Source organism: Panthera tigris, chromosome C1 (assembly GCF_018350195.1).
Source record: "Panthera tigris isolate Pti1 chromosome C1, P.tigris_Pti1_mat1.1, whole genome shotgun sequence".
NCBI lineage: Eukaryota > Metazoa > Chordata > Mammalia > Carnivora > Felidae > Panthera > Panthera tigris.
This window is the reverse complement of record NC_056667.1, coordinates 98,673,142-98,691,249: the sequence shown is the minus strand read 5'-3', so window position 1 is coordinate 98,691,249 and position 18,108 is coordinate 98,673,142. Positions and strand designations below refer to the sequence as shown.

The 18,108-nt window shown below is 50.6% G+C and overlaps 1 protein-coding gene across 2 annotated transcripts in view; it reads right to left on the bottom strand.

The window, feature by feature from the left end:
- Positions 1–17,840, bottom strand: part of ATP1A1 (ATPase Na+/K+ transporting subunit alpha 1) — a 29,626-nt gene extending 11,786 nt beyond the window's left edge. The window contains exons 1-10 of one of the 2 annotated variants that reach the window (XM_042993813.1): positions 17,575–17,840; positions 6,703–6,807; positions 5,961–6,020; positions 3,856–4,059; positions 3,080–3,193; positions 2,542–2,676; positions 2,336–2,453; positions 1,626–1,894; positions 939–1,137; positions 552–661 (exon numbers count right to left, since the gene is read on the bottom strand). In XM_042993813.1, the coding sequence (XP_042849747.1) occupies positions 552–661; positions 939–1,137; positions 1,626–1,894; positions 2,336–2,453; positions 2,542–2,676; positions 3,080–3,193; positions 3,856–4,059; positions 5,961–6,020; positions 6,703–6,807; positions 17,575–17,586 (1,326 nt within the window). In that variant the 5' untranslated portion in view covers positions 17,587–17,840. Of the gene's footprint in view, positions 1–551; positions 662–938; positions 1,138–1,625; positions 1,895–2,335; positions 2,454–2,541; positions 2,677–3,079; positions 3,194–3,855; positions 4,060–5,960; positions 6,021–6,702; positions 6,808–16,814; positions 16,833–17,574 lie in introns of those variants that run through there. The other variant, XM_042993814.1, reaches the window with a different exon arrangement.
- Between the last annotated feature and the right edge of the window lie 268 nt (positions 17,841–18,108).

Genomic DNA, 18,108 nt, shown 5'->3' with positions numbered 1-18,108 from the left:
GGCAGCACAGTGAAATCACAGCCATTTCCCAATTCCCATGGATTCCATGAGGCTGAGCTTAGTTCTGCATCATCAGTAAGCAAGCGAAGAACAAATAAGATAAGAGAAAGAGCTGAGCTATTTTAAGAAAACACACGGCTTAAGGGATTTATTGGAATCTAGTGTATCCCGATATGCAAATGCAATCATCCAGTCACAGAAGCAGCCCCTCCCTCCCTGCTAGGTTAGGTGACACTGTAGAGGAAGAGTGGATTTTGTTCGTTTTTTCACAGTGAAGACTGCCTCCCACCTCTGGTCGGTTTTGACCCTAAGTCCCTCTTCTCTAACCTCTCTGAACCACAGGGTAACCAAGGGAATTCCGGATCCACAGGCAATACAAGCTACACACAGCAAAGCATCACACGGGCCATTCCGAGTGTCGCAGGGGTACGGTTGCGTTACGGAACACAAAGGTCACGCGCTATTAAGGAGAACACTCTCGGGGGAGGTCTCGGGTGGTATCTACACCCCCGCAAAGCAGCCTCACCGCTAACAGGAACTTCTGGGCATACCTTGAGGATAGGCAGGTTTTCCTGGTTAGCCTGAAACACTGCCCTGTTACAAAGACCCGCGATCCTGGACAGAGCGAGCCAGGTGGCTGAACTCTTGTCGAACGACACACCTGACAGAGGCAAGGAAACAAGAGAGGAAAATCACGCATTCAACTTTGTACCCAAGTCCCATAAAAGGTGAAATGATGACGTCTCCTTTCCCAAGTAATGAACTCATCAGGCTTTTGGGCAAAGTCAAGAAAAGTCTAAAACCCATGCCCACGACTCCTTACCTAACAGTAAAAAAACTAAAACCAACAACCACTTAAAAAAAAAAAAAAAAAAAAAAAAAAAAGAAGCCATGTGAACAGGTGGGGCCAAAGCGTGGGGCAGCCCCCCTGCACCTACCGCTCTGATTCTCTGTCGTGTCGGCTTCGTGGATCTGATTGTCGAACCACATGTGGGCCACTGTCATCCGGTTCTGGGTGAGAGTTCCAGTTTTATCCGAGCAGATGGTGGACGTAGACCCCAAGGTCTCCACGGCTTCTAAGTTCTTCACCAAGCAGTTTTTCCTCGCCATGCGTTTGGCAGTGAGGGTCAGACATACCTAAACACCAGGAGGAAGCAGAGGACTTCAATCTCGACCAGGAGGGAGTCTTACACCAACTCTGGCTACATCCTAATACGGAAGAAGTTTGTCTGAAGTTAAACCTCTCCAGCCATCCTGTGAAACGCGAACTGTCACAGGACCACGTACAGAGAGGGCTTTCTCTCTCCACCCAATAAAGCAATAGATGAAGTGAAAACAACTAGGATTTACCACACTGTAGTTCTCCCACTCACCCCCAAATTCTTCGTTACACTGTTGTGGGTCATGTGGTAAGGCCGAAACGTATGCTTGGGGCTACTATCTCCCACGGAAAACCATGCCGAGGCCTTCTCGCTGTCTAACCCTACCATGTGGCTCTGAAGAAAAACTATACACACACACGTACGATCAGACATGTGGTCGGCAGCCGCTCTGGAGAGGGCAGGGGAGGAGTCTCACATGCAAGCTGGTCTAAGAGAGAACGTCGCCTTCCCCAAGCTGCTCACCGTGACAGTGGCCAGCAAACCCTCTGGCACGTTGGCTACAATGATACCGATGAGAAAGATGACGGCCTCGAGCCAGGTGTACTCAAGGATCAGAGAAAGAATGAAGAAGGACACACCCAGGAACACAGCCACACCCGTGATGATGTGGATAAAATGTTCAATTTCGGCAGCGATGGGGGTCTGGCCGCCTTCCAGCCCGGACGCGAGTGTTGCGATTCTTCCCATCACCGTGCGATCCCCAGTGTACACGACAATGCCACGTGCGGTGCCTTAAACGAGAGAGGGAGGGGGAGTTGGATATACCTCGCTTCACCAACGAGGTCACGGAATCTGCGCGGTTACCTGGCACGGTTAAGAGAGAGACACAAGCCACACACGTTTTTAAGGGCTCGCTCTTTGGTGGGGGGTACGCTGTTTCACAGACCGGCAGAGGGCTTTCTATCCGTGAGCAGAACAGCTCCAAAGTCCATGCCAGCCTAGCATGGCCAACAGGAGATGTGTGCTGGGGGTGGGGGAGCAGGACAGACCGCCCACAGGCTTCCTGAACCTTCCTGCCAGCGAGTGAACCGCATCTGCTGTGCTTGACCACAGGGGTCAGACACGGAGCCAGTAAAGCAAGAAGAGAGACGTCTCTGGCTTTTGTCGTTGTGGCGAATGCCTGAGACAGACACCGTGCTGCGGATATGAACGGGGGCCTCCAAAGGGCCTACCTTCCACACAGTTGGTTGAAAAGAAGGCGATGTTCCTCGTCTCCAGGGGGTTCTCATTTGTGAAGTCCGGAGACCTGGTCTGGGGCTCTGATTCGCCAGTGAGCGAGGAGTTGTCCACCTGCCCGCGAGACGGGAGGGCTGTGTGAGCGCACACCGGGCCCCCCCCACGCACCCCGCCCGAGCCGCGTGGGCCCCGCTGAACCCACCTTGCAGCCGTTGGCAGATATGATTCTGAGATCGGCAGGGATTCGGTCTCCTCCTTTCACTTCCACCAGATCCCCGACTACAACCTCCTCGGCATTGATGCTCATTTTCTCACCGTTTCGAATCACAAGGGCTTGCTTTAGAGGCAGAAAAGTTGACAGCGTTCAGTCAGAGAAAAGCGACTACCGACAAGGGCAGGGTGGTGGTCACACGAGAAAGCCAAATTAGAAAATGATCGCTGATGTGAATTATCCGAGTGCATGACGAAGATTGCTGATCTATTTATACAAGCTATAAAATCTCGCTCATCTGGAGGTGGCTCTCTTGTCCCCCTCGGGTGCTCTGTCAGGGTATGCTCAGAAGGAAGGCCATCACTTCCTGCCGGGGGTCTAAGAACAGGTGTGGTTTTGGGTCGGTGGGGGGGTGGGGGGGGGGAGGTTTCTCTCTCTCTGACGGAGTCACTAAGTACTCGGGAGCCTTAGCCTCACACTAGTTCACACCCGTGGGGCTGCCAACGGGGAAAGACCAAGCAGCAGGTACCTGAGGGACCATGTTTTTGAAGGATTCCATGATCTTTGAACTTTTAGCCTCTTGATAGTAGGAGAAACACCCAGTTATGATGACGACAGCGGAGAGGACCACGCCAAGATACAGCTGGAAGGGAACACACAGGTTAGAACCGGGGGCTCTCCGTAAGGAGCCGCGAACATTCACGTAGTTCTTGACTGAATACAAAACAAATCTGTAACAGAGAGGTCAAGGCTTCAGGAATTATCCAATACAGAACTCGTGTCTTCACATTCAGCTTCCCAGAGACCGTGTACAGGAGTGCCAGAAATGGGGTCCCAGGGACTCGGTCGCTCCACCTCGACAGACTTTTGAAAATCTTTTAGGTGAATCAGTTTCTCCCATTTTATGAAGACAAACATGTTTCTGAAACAATGTGTGACTTCTGAGGGATGGCCACCACACATCTCTGGACGTGTATTATGTGCCAACATGAAAGGCTGTGCTCTGCCGTGTGAGTGGCAGCCGGACCCGGGCCGGGACCTGGGCAAAGCCGCCTCGTCACAGCAGCGACATGCAGGATAGACCTCCAGCCCAGAAGAGCATCTAGAGGGCCGGAGCTGGAGGGAGAAACCGCAAATGAAGAAGAATGGATGGGCCTTGACGGCCCCAGTTGCTAACCCTGCTTTTCCCTCGTGCTTAAAACATCAGCCAACCAGCGGTAACCGGTGGAAAACTGGCGGGTGGCAAAGACCAGGAGAATACTTTGTGCACACTTTGTCATCTAAGTTAGGAACTACAGAACTCACATTATCATTTTGAGGTTCCTCTTCTGTGGCGGCCTGGATGCCGTAAGCTAAGAAACAAAGAATCGCTCCAATCCACAGCAACATTGAGAACCCCCCAAACAATTGCCGACAGAACTTGACCCATTCGGGAGTGGTGGGCGGTGGGGTGAGGGCGTTGGGGCCGTCTCGGGCCAGGATCTCAGCAGCTCGAGCGGTTGTTAAGCCCTGAGAAGCAGAGGGATGGATACACGTAAGACACCCTGCCCCGGCCCTTACAAGAGAATATACCCACCTGATATCTGGAGAACTACGATAATGGGTTCAGGAGGAAACCAAATTCCCCAAGCTACAGAGCCTGTAAAACCCGGCCAGTTCTGATGAGGACTCCCCCCACCCCTCCCCCCCGCCCCGGGCCAGGCACGGCTGCCCAAGGAAGGTTCCGGAGGACCCCACAACATCCACACTGAAATTCGTTTTAAACTGGTCCATGAACAAATCTGAATCCAGTCTGATCTCTTCTAAATTTAGATAAGGGACTCATGCCAAACTGCGTTTTTACCAAAAAGATAGAGCAATATTAATTCATTAATTCATTTATTTTTTTAAAGTGTATTTATTTTGAGGGGGAGAGAGCACATGCATAAGAGCAGGGGGGGGGGGAGAGGGGGGGGAGAGAGAGAGAGAGAGAGAGAGAGAATGAATCCTAAGCAACAGCATGGAGCCCGACACAGTGCTCAAACTCACAAACCTTGAGATCATGACCTGAGCTGAGATCAAGAGTCGGATGCTTAACTGACTGAGCCACCCAGGCACCCCAACTCCTTGATTCAGTTTTACAAATTAAGAGCTTCTGAGTTTTTTTTGCATTATTGAATCTGTCAGGGAGGGGAAGACAGAAAGCCTCTATAAACAAAAAAGGAAAAAAAAAAAATCTCTGTGGGAATCCAACCTGTTAGTGGTTAACAGCCAAGTTTTAAATAAAGAACTTTATTCTTTGGATGGCAACTGACACAGGGTCTGGCTGGAGAGGGTTCATGTAGGTGCACGGTCTAGCTAACCCCCAGGCAAGTTGCCAGTTTAGAAGTATTCACTGGAAAAACCCATTGTTACTCAAGGCCTTACGCTTCTTTAAATAGGCCTTAAAACACATGGGACAGCAGACAGGGGATAAAAGGCTACCATTACAAAATCTCGTATTATCAAAATGCCCAAGTCAGAAAAAAGAAAAAAAAAAAAAAAAGACACAAAGCTAATTTCTGCCCAAAGTGTCTGTTACTACGTAGTTTGTGTCCACATTATTTTAAATATCTGAATTCCCTAAGGAGTACGGGGACCAGGGAAAAGAAAACCAAGAAGTTAAGGGGAAACAAGGACTCAGTTAGGACCTTCCTCTGCCTCATGTTCCCATGTGACCCCACCCCACCCCACCCAGACAGCACCACTCAGCATCAGAGTGCTCTCCCGGTGCCAGGCGCTGAATCCAGAGCCTCGCCTGAATTCTCACAACAACCCTTGTAAGGTGTCATCGAAAGTGAGGTGATGAGGGGCGCCTGGGTGGCTCAGTCTTCAGCGTCCGACTTCGGCTCAGGTCATGATCTCATGGTCTGTGAGTTCGAGCCCCACATCGGGCTCTGTGCTGACAGCTCAGGGCCTGGAGCCTGTTTCAGATTCTGTGTCTCCCTCTCTCTCTGCCCCTCCCCCGCCCGTGCTCTGTGTCTCTCTCTCACACTGCAATGAACTCACTAGTAGAAGGACAAAAGATGAAGTACTGGAGAGTCAACTATTCAACTCCATTTCGTGAATGTAGAAAAATGGAGAAAAAGATTTGTGATCAAGGGCCAGGGAACGCGCGGCTGTGGAGTCATTCAGGATCAAATCCTGGTGCTTTCCCTGACTGGATCTCACCTGTTACCAAGTGGGGAAAATAACATCTACTTTCAAAGTTTCGTGGGGAAACAAGGTACTGAAGAAACACATAAAAACCCAAGCTCTGCATGTCGCACAGCAGATACTCGGATGGTGCCTGTCATCACTGTCTTCCCAGGGTCCCCAGGGCTACGCCCAGGACACAGAGGAGATGCCACAGGGACACGTGAGACTCTGTACAAGTTGGAAATTCAACATACTCGGCTCAGGTCTGTTCCATATTTGCGGTGAAGTTCGTCAAGGCTAAGTTTATGGTCATCCTAAGGAAAAACAGAAACAGAAGACTTAAACACTGTACCAGAAAAAAAAGATTGGGGTGAAGCATTCATGTGGCTCATTGCTGCTACTAAGCTCCGAAAACGGGCTTTTCTCCGGTGCAGAAGGCGATATACGTCTCTCACCGCGGCCTAATGGATCTGCCACCACACAGCTGTGCGCCGAGCGCCCGTCACCAGAGGACAGAGACAGCTGTGGCGTGAAGTCCCTAGGTGCCCGCCACATCACTTCAGAAAACCCCATCAGTCCTGGAGCTCGAGGAAAACCTTGCTTGCCTTCTCTGATGACCAGGGAGGTTCTAGCCAGCCTGTGTCTGTGGAAGCCTCCAGAGCCCGGAAGGTCGGAGGTTCCCTGGGTTTGGTATAATCCAGAAATAGAGAAAAGCAAAGGCCCATGATGTATCAACCACACTTCCTTCTGTGCACCTTTGGCTAGGCCAGGGTGCCTGGATAACTCTTCCAACCCTGTAACAGCCTGGAAAAATGGAAATTTTCCATACTGACCTCTATAGTTCGGTAAGGTCTGTATAATGACTGCTTTCCTTTTAAAATAAAGCCAAGTCTCTGACTCAAATGACTCGGGGGGGGGGGGGGGGAGGGGGAAGATCATACAACAAAAATGATACAAGTAATTTTTAAGGAGAACGAAAAGCATCCTAATACTTACCATAGAAACTTCTTTCTTCAATTCATCCATATCCCTCTCTTTCTTGGCCTTCTTTTTGTCGCCATGCTCTGAAACAGCCGCAGGTTCATATTTATCACGTCCAACCTACCAAAGAATGTGGGGAAGTGTGGTTGTGCATTATGAACGAACAGAAGATTCTGGGGCAAGGGATTTCGGCATTTTTTAGGGCAGCCATCATTCTGAATAGTCAACGGGATGATAATCATGGAAACGTACTGCTTACATGACATCCTAAACAAAAGCAACGGTCCTAAGCTCAAGATGTGCCATCCGCGCCCAAGGGCAGTAAGACCAGTGAAGTCACGGCAACCACGGATGGTCCGGCCAGTCACTTCCATTTGGGGTGAATAGGGAGGGGCCTGCACTATCAAAATCTCTATCCCACAGCCTTCCACCTTCCCCACTGCAAGAATGAAATCACCTTTCCATTATTAACTTAGGAGTATCATGCTCAGGCCTTTGCATTCTGAGCAGAAGAGTCTGAGTTAGAATCCGCACTCTACCACTCACTATGGAACCTGGGGTCGGTCACTGACTCTTGCTGGAGCTTCAAGTTTTTCTTCCACAGCATGGAGAGAATAGCGCTAACCTCCATTTCTGGAAGAACCAAATGCTAACTTAAACAAAACACCTAAATGCTAAGTTGCTTTTGTTATTATGCTCAAATTCTTAGATTTGCAAAGAAGTCATTAAATATTGAATTTAAGTTCTTTCAGGGCTTACATCAGAACACCGACCTTTCCAAAATCTAATCAAAAGCCATCCTAAGAATCCTTGAAATTATTAAAAAAAAAAAAAAAAAAAAAAAGAGTTCTTACCCCCAATCTACAGACTGAAAACAAACCCCCCGAAAGAAAGTCACTGGAAATGTTTTGACATCAGCAGCGTGTAGGAAAAGCATGTGCGTTAGCACACAATTCACAGGATCCACCCACGCCTCCGGAAAACTGGAACAATTTTTAGAGAAAATGTTGATTCTATAGTTTAAATTTAGATTGTTCCACACACCCCTCCCCCCACTCCATTTAACATGCTTGAGCTTATCTGCACAAAGCCTGAACCTGGTGCTCCACAGCTCAGTCTGTGGAGAAGGGGCGCCCCCCCCCCACCCCCTGCTCAGACACCCCAACCCCACACATTGCCTCCCACCAACCACCACCCCTAAGAAGGGCAGGGGAAGGAGATATTAGCATTTTTCTTCAAACAGATGCGGGGTGGTGCTGTTAACTATTATTCTGTGGCTCTCCCTTACTCAGTTCTAACTCTACCAGCCACTGAAGAATTAAGTGGGAACTGGTGTCCGGATCAACATTTTACTGGGCTAAAAATCAAATTAAAAAAAAAAAAAAATCAAAGGGGGGGAATAGGTGTATTTCAGTCGCAGCTAAGACGGTGGCGACTAAATACACGTTGGCTTGAATTTGAAAACACCCTCTTCTCAAGGCTCTAAAGCGAAGTCCTGCCCCAAATGGGCTGGTGTCGCCCACAAGCAAGGACGTTTATGTCATTCACGTGGTTCAACTCCAGTGGTCACTTCTGCAGTGTTCCTTGACTAACTTCTTCTTCCAACAGAGTGGAGTTCTTTTGTTTCTATCTTATCTGTGAAGAATGAAGCAGGTCTAAAGATAGTCAACATTCTTGAAATTCTCTCCACTGTGGAGCAACCACATTTGTAAGTGCCTCTTTGCACAGGGCCCCTGGTGCCAGGGTTAAAATGGAAAATAATCACACACACTGAAAGCAAATAAAACAAAAAGAAAGGACAGGGCCACCACCAGGCAAGAACCACAGTCTGCATTGGGATTTCTTTCACATATTTCATGGGAAAGCTCAACACTTAAAAATCATTTTGAAGGCATTGACTAGGGAATCTCTAAAAGGCTATGTGGCCGGTTTGTAGCATTGATTTTTAAAATATACTTCACAAATTCTCTTTTACGCAAGGGAATATCATTAAAATAAGTTTAATTTCAGAATATGAAAACCAGCCCCCACCTCCCACTCCTCCAACCCCACTGGGATGTCCATGGAATACTGGCATTTCTGCAGGATCTTGACTTTTTTTTTCCCATTTGAGGTGTTAAAAAATAAAATTGTGTAACTTTAAGAATAACAAATAAATATATAAAAATCCGAGTTAAAATCCCTCTGCCTTACCACCTATATGCTTTCGCCTCGGACTTTCAACATTTTCCGTTCCCAAAGAGGGAGAGAGACTGATTGGAGAGCGAGGCCCCAGACAGATTCCCAAGCTGTATCCCTATTTACAAAGTATGTTGCCTCCAGCCTCGCAATTATCAATGGTTAAGTGAGCTGGGAGTTTCATTTCCTACTAGCCACCCCCTCCCCTTCCTCACCAATTCATGCTATACAGGGCGTAGTTTTAAATGAGGATATTTGTGAAAAGAGACATGGGAAGTATCATTATGTGAAATTTCTCTTCCTTCGCGATTTTAAGTATTGCCTATTGAAAAGTTTGTCCAGAAGACCAGATGGCTTCGACAGTGTGGTTCTTCCAATAAAACAATGATTTAATACTAGCTTATTGTGACAGGAACTAAACATTCCTGAAGTCCCCATGGGTCTCAATTATCACAGATTCAAAGCAGAAAAAAAATCTGTGTGCGTAGGTGCGTGTACATGTGTGTCTGGGGGCAAGGAGTGCAGGGTGGGATAGGGGAACAATGCTAAAAATGGGGGAGATGGGGCATCTGGGTGGCTCCATCCATTAAGCGTCCAACTTTGGCTCAGGTCATGATCTCACAGTATGTGGGTTCGAGCCCCGCGTCTGGCTCTGTGCTGACAGCTCAGAGCCTGGAGCCTGCTTCGGATTCCGTGTCTCCCTCTATGTCCTTCCCCAGCTCATGCTCTCTCTCTCTCTCTCTCTCTCAAAAATAAATATTAAAAAAATTTTTTTAAAAAGGGAAGACTGACTAAAAAAACCCCCAAAGGAACTTTATAAAGGGATATAAATTTAAAAAAAGGGGGGGGAGACAGCATTTTCTTTACTTTTTAAAAACATTTGGGGAAAACATAGGTTACGGCAAGGGAGAGAGAACGAGAAACGTGGTTTCCCCAGTCAGTTGACTCTAGGAACCTGCCCACTCTTACTTCCTACTTCTTCAATTACAAAACTCCAATGACACTGCCCACCTCCTGCCCCCAGCACACTCCCCGTGATGGATGGAGCCCCTCAGGCACCCCCATGAGGCCTCTGAAGGAAGTCGGAGGGAAGCTCAAGTTACCAGGGCCACTGGTGAAACTGATGAAGTGAGTTAGGTTCTGGTCTGTATGGTTTTTTTTTTCCATTCTAATTTAGGAAGTGGGAGGTTACCATGAGGACAGGGGCTTGCCCAGGGTGACACAGCTTCACATGTGTCATTACTTCATCCTGTGCTTCCCAGGGGCTCCATCCGCTCAAAGATGCCCTAGGTGTTTTGCTACTGTTGGGTCTGGGCAGAGGGCAAAAGCACCCAGGAGGTGGGGAGAGAAAACTCTTCACAGGACAAACCAAGGTTAGCATGAGTAGTAATCAGGTTCACTCACTTAAAACCACGTACCCCCCCCCGACCCCCCGACCCCGGCCTGCGCCTTCCTCTCCTTCAGTAAAATCCGCGGGGTGGACAGGACAGGTAAAATCATCCTCAGGTTCACAAAGGCACACACGAAAAGGTGCAAGGACGTGTAGGAGAGAAGCTTCCATGGCAGAGTTAAGTCACTTGAGGCCTGTGCACACCACAGCTGCACCCGGGGCCTCCACGCTCCACACCGTCTCCCTGGCTCAGGCCAGGCTTCGGAGGCTCTCCCCAGCCAGGCGTTCCAGACGTGCTGGCCAGCCCACCTGTCCCCACCGCAGCAACAGATGGCCCTGTGGCCAGCAGGGAGCTCCGAGTTCTTAAGATTGCTGGACGTGCCCCCGAGAGGCCTCTGGGGAAGCTCTGGTGTCTGTGCCCTTCAGACGGGAATGCCGACGTCCTTCCAGGAGGCCCCCGGTCATCCTCACTCTGCTGCGTGCCAGCTGCGGGGACCCTGGACAGTCTGCCTCGGTGGCCTCATCCCCACAATGGGAATACCACTTGGCGTGACTCCTGACGGGTCTAGAGAAGGTGTTTCTGATCGTCTGAGTCACCAAGGGGCTCCCGTCAAGTCTGAAAACAAAACACCTAAAAGCTGCACCATTTCTGAAAACCCACTCCCACACACAAAGGCCTTGGGCTTCGAAGAGGGGCCAGGAGGAGGGCTCCGTTGTCCTCTGCGTGGAAAAAAGGGGGCCGGGCAGGCGCCCTCCTGTCTTCCTGGGGCCGTGTACTATTACATCAGTATCAGACACAACCGTGTATGTAAAGGTACTTGGCGAGGCACTGCATTAAGGTTACTATTATAACTGGGCTCTAATTAACATATAAATTACTGACATTCCTCACTATAACTCCTCTTAATCTTAAAAAACAACTCATTTGGGGTATTATTTCAACTCATTAATTAAAACCTTTTTTTCTTTGGAGAGCAAGCGAGCACGCGAGTGGGGGAGAGGGACATAGGGAGAGAGAATCTTTTTTTTTTTTTTTTGAGTTTATTTATTTTGAAAGAGAATGAGGGAGAGTGGGGGAGGGGCAGAGAGAAGGGGGGAGAGAGAGAATCCCAACAAGCTCTGCACTGTCAGCGTGGAGCCTGGTGTGGGGCTCAAACTCATGAACCTGTGACATCATGACCTGAGCCGAGATCAAGAGTCTGACGCTTAACTGCCTGAGCCACCCAGGCCCCTCTCATCCATTAAAACTGAAAGAAAATAGAAGAAATGATCAAGCCCAGTTCATTTCGCCTCCAGTTGCTCCTTAAGTAGTTTGGTTTACGTGCAAGGAATTTTCTACCCCGGCATCGAGGGCTCGGAGACGGCTGAGGTTGAGGGAGGACACGCGCCGCCTGAGTACTGCAGCTGTTCTGTGGCCCAGAGCAGCATTTCGGGCGGTGAAGGAATAGCTTTTTTTCTCCTGTAGAGGAGGGGACCCAAGGGACCACCATGGCTTCGTATTCCTTCTCACTCACCTGGACGTACAGCAGGCTGGAGAATGTCATGTAGTGAAGCCACAGCAATGGGTCCCTTTGGGAGGCCAGCTCACTACCTCCAAACTTGGGCCACAGCCCATCAGCCATTGGGGGGCAAAAAAAACATCTCCAGCTCTAGCCGGGTTCCCTCAGCCCAAAAGGAACTAGGCTCAACCTTCCTCCCCAACATGCTGGTAAGTAAATTCTTAACAAGCCTGCCAGCCCACCCTCCCGCAAGGGCTGAGAATCAGATTCCAAAATGTCTTAAGGATCAATATATTCTCTTTTATGTATTAAGAGATTTACTGTCTCTTTTTTAAAATATGCCCTGCTTTTCCAGTTACCAATTAGTAATGAAAACAAAACAAAACCCCAAACACCCGAACCTGTTTTTTCATGGGGGTTAACCCTACCTCTACCATTAGGCACCCGGGTTACAAAGAGTTAAAACTTTCTGCCTGTTCCCTCCATTGGCTGCCCTCCTCACCCCTTAGACCCCTCTTTGGCTAGTGCTACTCAAAAGATGTGGTCAGGTGGAGAGAAGAAGGATTAGTAACTGACACCAGCACCACGAAGGGCTGAATAAATTCTGAGTCCTCACCACTCCTCGGTTGGTCCCCTGAAGCATAGGATACGGAGTAAAAGGGCTGGCAGGCGGCACAAGGCCCAAGAGACAGGGCACCTGAACTGAAACAATGAAACAAATATGGCCCCAGGGAAGCATCCTGTGGAAGAAGAAAGAAAAACACAAGAGGATATTCATCCCAAAGTGCAGGAGAGCCCTCGCCATGACGACGGACAGGAAAGATAAATCAGACACGAAGACCCACCGATCCCCACAACCTGACAGTCTTCTTCACCATCAGGCCCCCAAACAACACAAACCCCAAGGACAAAGCACAAGCCACCAAGAGCCAACTTTTCTCAGATCGCCAACAGAAACCACCTAACAGCTGTTACTAAATAGAGGGTGAACAAAACCAGACACAGAGATAATTAATGTTCAGATACCATTCATCGTAGAGTTGCAAAGGAACCAAGGAATGAGGTGTACTGGCTCAAATTCCCGTGGCTCAGGATGCAAAGGAAACCAGAGAGGAAAACTGCTCTAGTCTGACAGGATTTGCTACCCAAACATCAGTCAAATAAATGCGAAGAACTTCTTGTGGATTCCTGACAACACATTTCCAGCACAACTAATGAGGTGAGTCATATGCAAAGAACAGTCTCTCTGAGCTTCAAGCCAAAGAATCCACTTCCTCTCATACACTCAATTCATAGCAACGTGAGAAAGTTCAAACCTGACTTGGTTACGTCTCCTTTTCCAAAAATATAGAAACGAAGGAGAGTTTAAAAAAATAGCCAGTGGACTTTCACATTCTCTTCACTTCGCGTGATCAGTTAGTTATTGGGCATGTATTTGCAGAGCAACTCAGAACTGGACAGCTCTGGCAGGGCTGGGGAACATTCTGCCCAATGCAGCCACTCTGATTACTGTGAGCCCATCTGATCTGACACTCATGTTTCTTCTTCTGGCCTGCTGGCTGGCAGAGAGCCCCGGGCAGCAAGAAGGCACGGCGGTACAAACGTTCACCCTCCTCCCATCACAGATGGCTGAAAAGCACGCTGCCCCCACCCCCACCCCCTTTTGCAACTTTTACAAAGACTCAAAAGATGTAAAGTCCCTTGCTTGAAAAGTGAAAGTAGTCAAAGACTCTAAGATGTTATTAAATAGGTCAACAATGTCAACAGATTCTTTCACTGGGCTTTCCTTTGGAGGGTCATTAATAGTATTTCCTATGATTTTCAATCCTTAATATGTTTTCCAGGTGAAAGAAAACTCCTTCTCCGGTTTTGAAGGGCTTAAGACTAACGGGTGAACAGGAAACCTACAGTTAATGAAGATCTGATCTTCCCTCAGTGCCCAGTACTTGGTAAGCCCCACGAAAGCGGTGATGTTTACTTGCACTGACCTCACGCTGGACAGAACAGAGATGACTTTGCTTGGTCCTCAGGGCGAGTAGGTCCACCTAAGGGCCAATCAAGAACCTGAAGCTTCAGGGACTTAAAAACATTTTTTTTTTTTAACCTTTTTGTTTTTAAATCAACAAACTAATTTTACTTACTTTCACATACACGATCCTTCTAAATAGTTAGAGCCTTTTTCTCATTCTGAAGTTTGGTTGTATTTAAGAGAACAGAGCCAGCCTCCAACAGAAAGCCACTTAACTGTTAATTTGTTGCTACAATCATCCCTAACCAACAGCTCCGAGGGGTTCTGGGATGGAACATGTTTGAGTACCCAGTCCATTGTGCTTTGTAATTTTGAATTCACTTTTTATTTTCAAATGAGATTTGGCAATAACGTTTCCAGAGGTCTGTACGTTTTCAGTTTCAGCTCCCACCTGGATGAACAGGTACTAGATTTTGAAAAATCCTCCTTTGGGAAGGGGAATTAGGGAGGGAGGGATACAGGGGTTAGCCTATTCTCAGCATTCTCCGATTTATGATGCAGACCTCCCCCTTTCCTACCCTCCCACCCAAAGGTGAGTCACTAGAGTGTTACAAACTTACTGGCAAAGAACACTACAAATTAGCAACCAGTTAAGTTACCAAAAGAGGATACACCCTCAGAACGGTACAGAAAGAACCCCAAGGGGGGAGCCTGTCATACTCACACACTGAACCGCTTAACAGGCAAAGGGGTGTGATGCAATCTCAGCCCTCTGGTCTGGCCCCAGTGCTGGTCACCAGTTCCTCCCGTAAGGGCTCTGCTTGCTCCTGGCCAGGCCTGGGCAACTTTCCACCCTGAGGACTCTGCCTCACAATGTTTTCGGTCTAAAGTGCTAGCTTTATAGCAGCCAGAGGCAGTTCAGTCACACTTTCAAGTTGAGCTCCCAGAGAGCAGTTGATAATGTGACCATACAACCAGGATTTCTGCTGACAGGCGTGTTCCCTGTGCAACCTTCACCTGAAGCTTTTTCCCCTTCTCCTCTTGAAATCACCGCCCATAAATAAGGTAGGATTCATTTTCTAGGTAACTAAGTTAATATTCAAACAATGGAGAACTGCACCGCAGGACCCAGGGACATCCCTTGCCCCCACCTTTTGTAAACCTGAGAAAAGACACAAGTTTTTGGTGCACCTTTGGTGAACCAAATAGTTGCAGGTGGTAGGCCTGGCTGCCGGTTTAAGCCAAGTCACTGGCAAAAACACCAACATGAAAAAAAGGACAAAATCCTATCTCATCCAGGAATGATTCAGCAGGAGCAGTTCTTTCATTTGCTTCCCAAAAGCTCAGGGGCTAGGCTTGTAAGGAGAAATAAAATCACCTGAAGTATCATCAAAACCTGGACCCCCACGGCAGCAGGAAGAGGAAGGGAAGAAATTAACAATGACCTTAAAAATTAGCTGCCAGCACAGGCTTCTTGGTTAACCAATTATCAGCAGGGTTTTTTTTGTCACCACTCCACCCACATTTTAATCCCCATGTGGAAAAATCCCAACATTTCAGCAGAAAATATCCTTCTGAGCATTTGGACTATCACAATAAGTCACTGGGGACTAAAGGGGGAAAGGCTATCCCAGGAGAATCACCACCAACACACATGTCTCCCCCCCACACCCCTTAATGTTCAATTAATTTATCAGAGTACCCAAAACACTAACTACGACCTGGGCACATAAGCGGCGTATCATCCCGTGGACCAGCTGTAATTCGATTTGGTGTCTACCCACCGCTGGTGTTTTCTTAGGATCCGTAAGACATCTTGGGTGAACCCCCACAACCCAGATGTGTGATCTTCACCACTGCGGTGCAGGTGTTCGGTTACGAAACATACAGATATGTGGATACACAAACATACAGATATGTGGATATAACTTAGTTACTCAGACGTCTCTCTGGTTCATTAATTCAATTATCACAAAGACCCCCGTTTCACATGAAGAATAATGCTGGAGCTCTGCACATTAAGGCAGCGTTAAGTAGGGGAGTGTTCAGGCTGGGAAAACCACAGGCTGCTCAGAAATCAGGCAAGTCTGGTGTGTCAGTAACCAACCATTTGACCTTGAGCAAGTCACTTCACCTTCCTAGGCCTCGGGTACACATCCATAATCACTACACCCCCCAAAATCAGTAATGTCCGGCTCAGGAAATTAACTTTTTTCCTTTTTTTGCGGGGGGAGAGATAAAGGGGTGAGCTTTACAGGGCTCGTTTATGGGAATGACCTAAGGTTTGACGGAATGCTTGCTACCAGCACAGGCCACTAACCCACTTTTCTGTCGTGGGGAACACGGAGGCTGGCACTCAGCTCTTTGCCACACTCTGTGCTTTTAAAAGATACCAGTCGTCCACTCCACTTCTCCACACTCTTTCTACCACGTCCGAGCCCTTCTAATTACCACCTTCAAAATCCAAAATCAAGAATCCCCAAAGAATGCACCCTGCCTCTACCCCCACCTCTCACTCCACACTGCAGAGCCCTAAAAACCTCCAGAGACCTACCAGACACCCGCACTGTGCAAACCCGGCAGATAATGGAGAGGCTTCTCTCCTACCCGTGTTCTCACGACCTGGTCATTTTAACCCATGAACTGATAACTTTGGGCTGTTATCTGGTATAAACTTTTCTCACTTGACTTTAGCCCCGTTAGGGTCTGGGGCTCAGTCTTCTGCTGCGGCTCCGGGTTATCACGGCTACCGGTTACAGAAACACAGAAACGAGCTGTGGCTCTCTCTGGGGGTTCCCAGAGCTTCCAGCATTCTCCTCTCCTGCCCCGGAGACCCCTGGTTCCTTCGGGAATGCCTCGGCGCTCGTACCCCCGCGTCCTGCACCGCCCCCCCCCCCCCCGCCCCGCCTGCAGTCCTTTTTCGAGTTGATTGTACCCAGAGGCCCTGGTGCGCCAGCCTGTCCCCCCACCAGACTCACCCCCCAAGAAAACTCTACTCGTCCCTCCCCACCAAGGAAATGACCACTCCAGCCGCCCCAGGGCGCATCTAGTGTTTATGGAAGGCGTCCCATTAAAGCTCGCAAAAGTATACCTTAAAGGCCATCTTAGGGCGGCGAAGACACACCCTTTCTGGCACTAGCCAGCTCGACCGGCTCCGCAGTGAGGGGAAGCCAGTTTTTTTTGGGGGGGGGGGAGGGGGGAAGGGGGAGGGCGGCCGCCAGTGCGGGAAACGGGCTAAGCCCCAGCGCCGTCGGGATCGGGCGCCTCGCCCCCCAGCGCAGCCCCCGCGTCGGAAGCCCCCGCCGGCGCCGCGGTGGGAAGGCAGCCCGGGAGGGGCCCGGGCAGCGCGCCCCAAGGGAAGGGGAGGAGCACGCCTTTCCTCTGGGCACGGAGGGCGGAAGGAAAAGGGAAGGCAAGAGATGGGAGGTGAGGGCGGGCGGAGGGAGGGAGGGGAGCCGGCTTCGGGGATGCCGCGGCGGCCAGCGCCTTCCCGGGGCCGCCCCGCGGCGTCCGCTCTCCTCCTCCCGGCCCCGCGGCTCCCGAGCGCCGCCTCCAGGAGCCCCGGGCCCGCGGCGCGCTGGGACTCGGGGGTCGGCGGCCCGCCCCGCGCTGCCGCCCGCCGTCCCCCGGCGCCCCCTCCCCCCACCCGCCGGGCCCCCAGGGCTGCGCTCCCTCCATTTCCAAAGTGCGTCGTCTTTTAAGCCTGGCCGCCCTGCCTGCCCGTCCACGCCGCGCCGCGCCGCTTCCTCCTCCGCCGCTTCCCGCTGGCTGCGGTCGCCCTCCTGACTTCCTCCTCCTCCTTCCTCCCTCCCGGCGCCCCGCGCCCCTCCCCGGGCTCGCCGCACACTCACCCCTTTCCCCATGGTGGCGGAGGTCTGTGCGCGGCGCCGGGTCCTGTCGCTCGAGAATCAGAGAGGAAAGAAGAGAGCAGCTCCCGGCCGAGCTAGCGCGGCCGGGGGAGCGGAGAGGAGGGAGCTAGGGCTGCCGCGGGGCGGGAGGGAGGGAGACCGGCCGGCGGCTCGGGCCGATGCCGCCGCTGGGGCTGCTACCGCTGCTGCTGCCACGTGTCCGCCTCCTCCCGCCGCTGCTCCGCGCCCCAGACCCAGCCGCAGCTCGAGCCCGCGCCTCCTCCTCACTTCCTAAAATATGCAACCTGCGTGCTTGCCCCGCCCACGCCGCGGCACGTCACCGTTACCGGAGCAACCTGACACCGGCCGCGGGCCTGGCTCCGCCCCCGCCCCAAACCCCGCCCCCGGGCCGGGGCCGCGCCGGCTGCGGCCAGTCGGGGCTCCCGGCAGGAGGGCGCCGGGGCCTGGGGCGCGCGTGCCCACGTCCCGGGAGGCCGCGGCCGCGCCACTGCGGGGCGCGCCGGCTTCCCGGGCCGC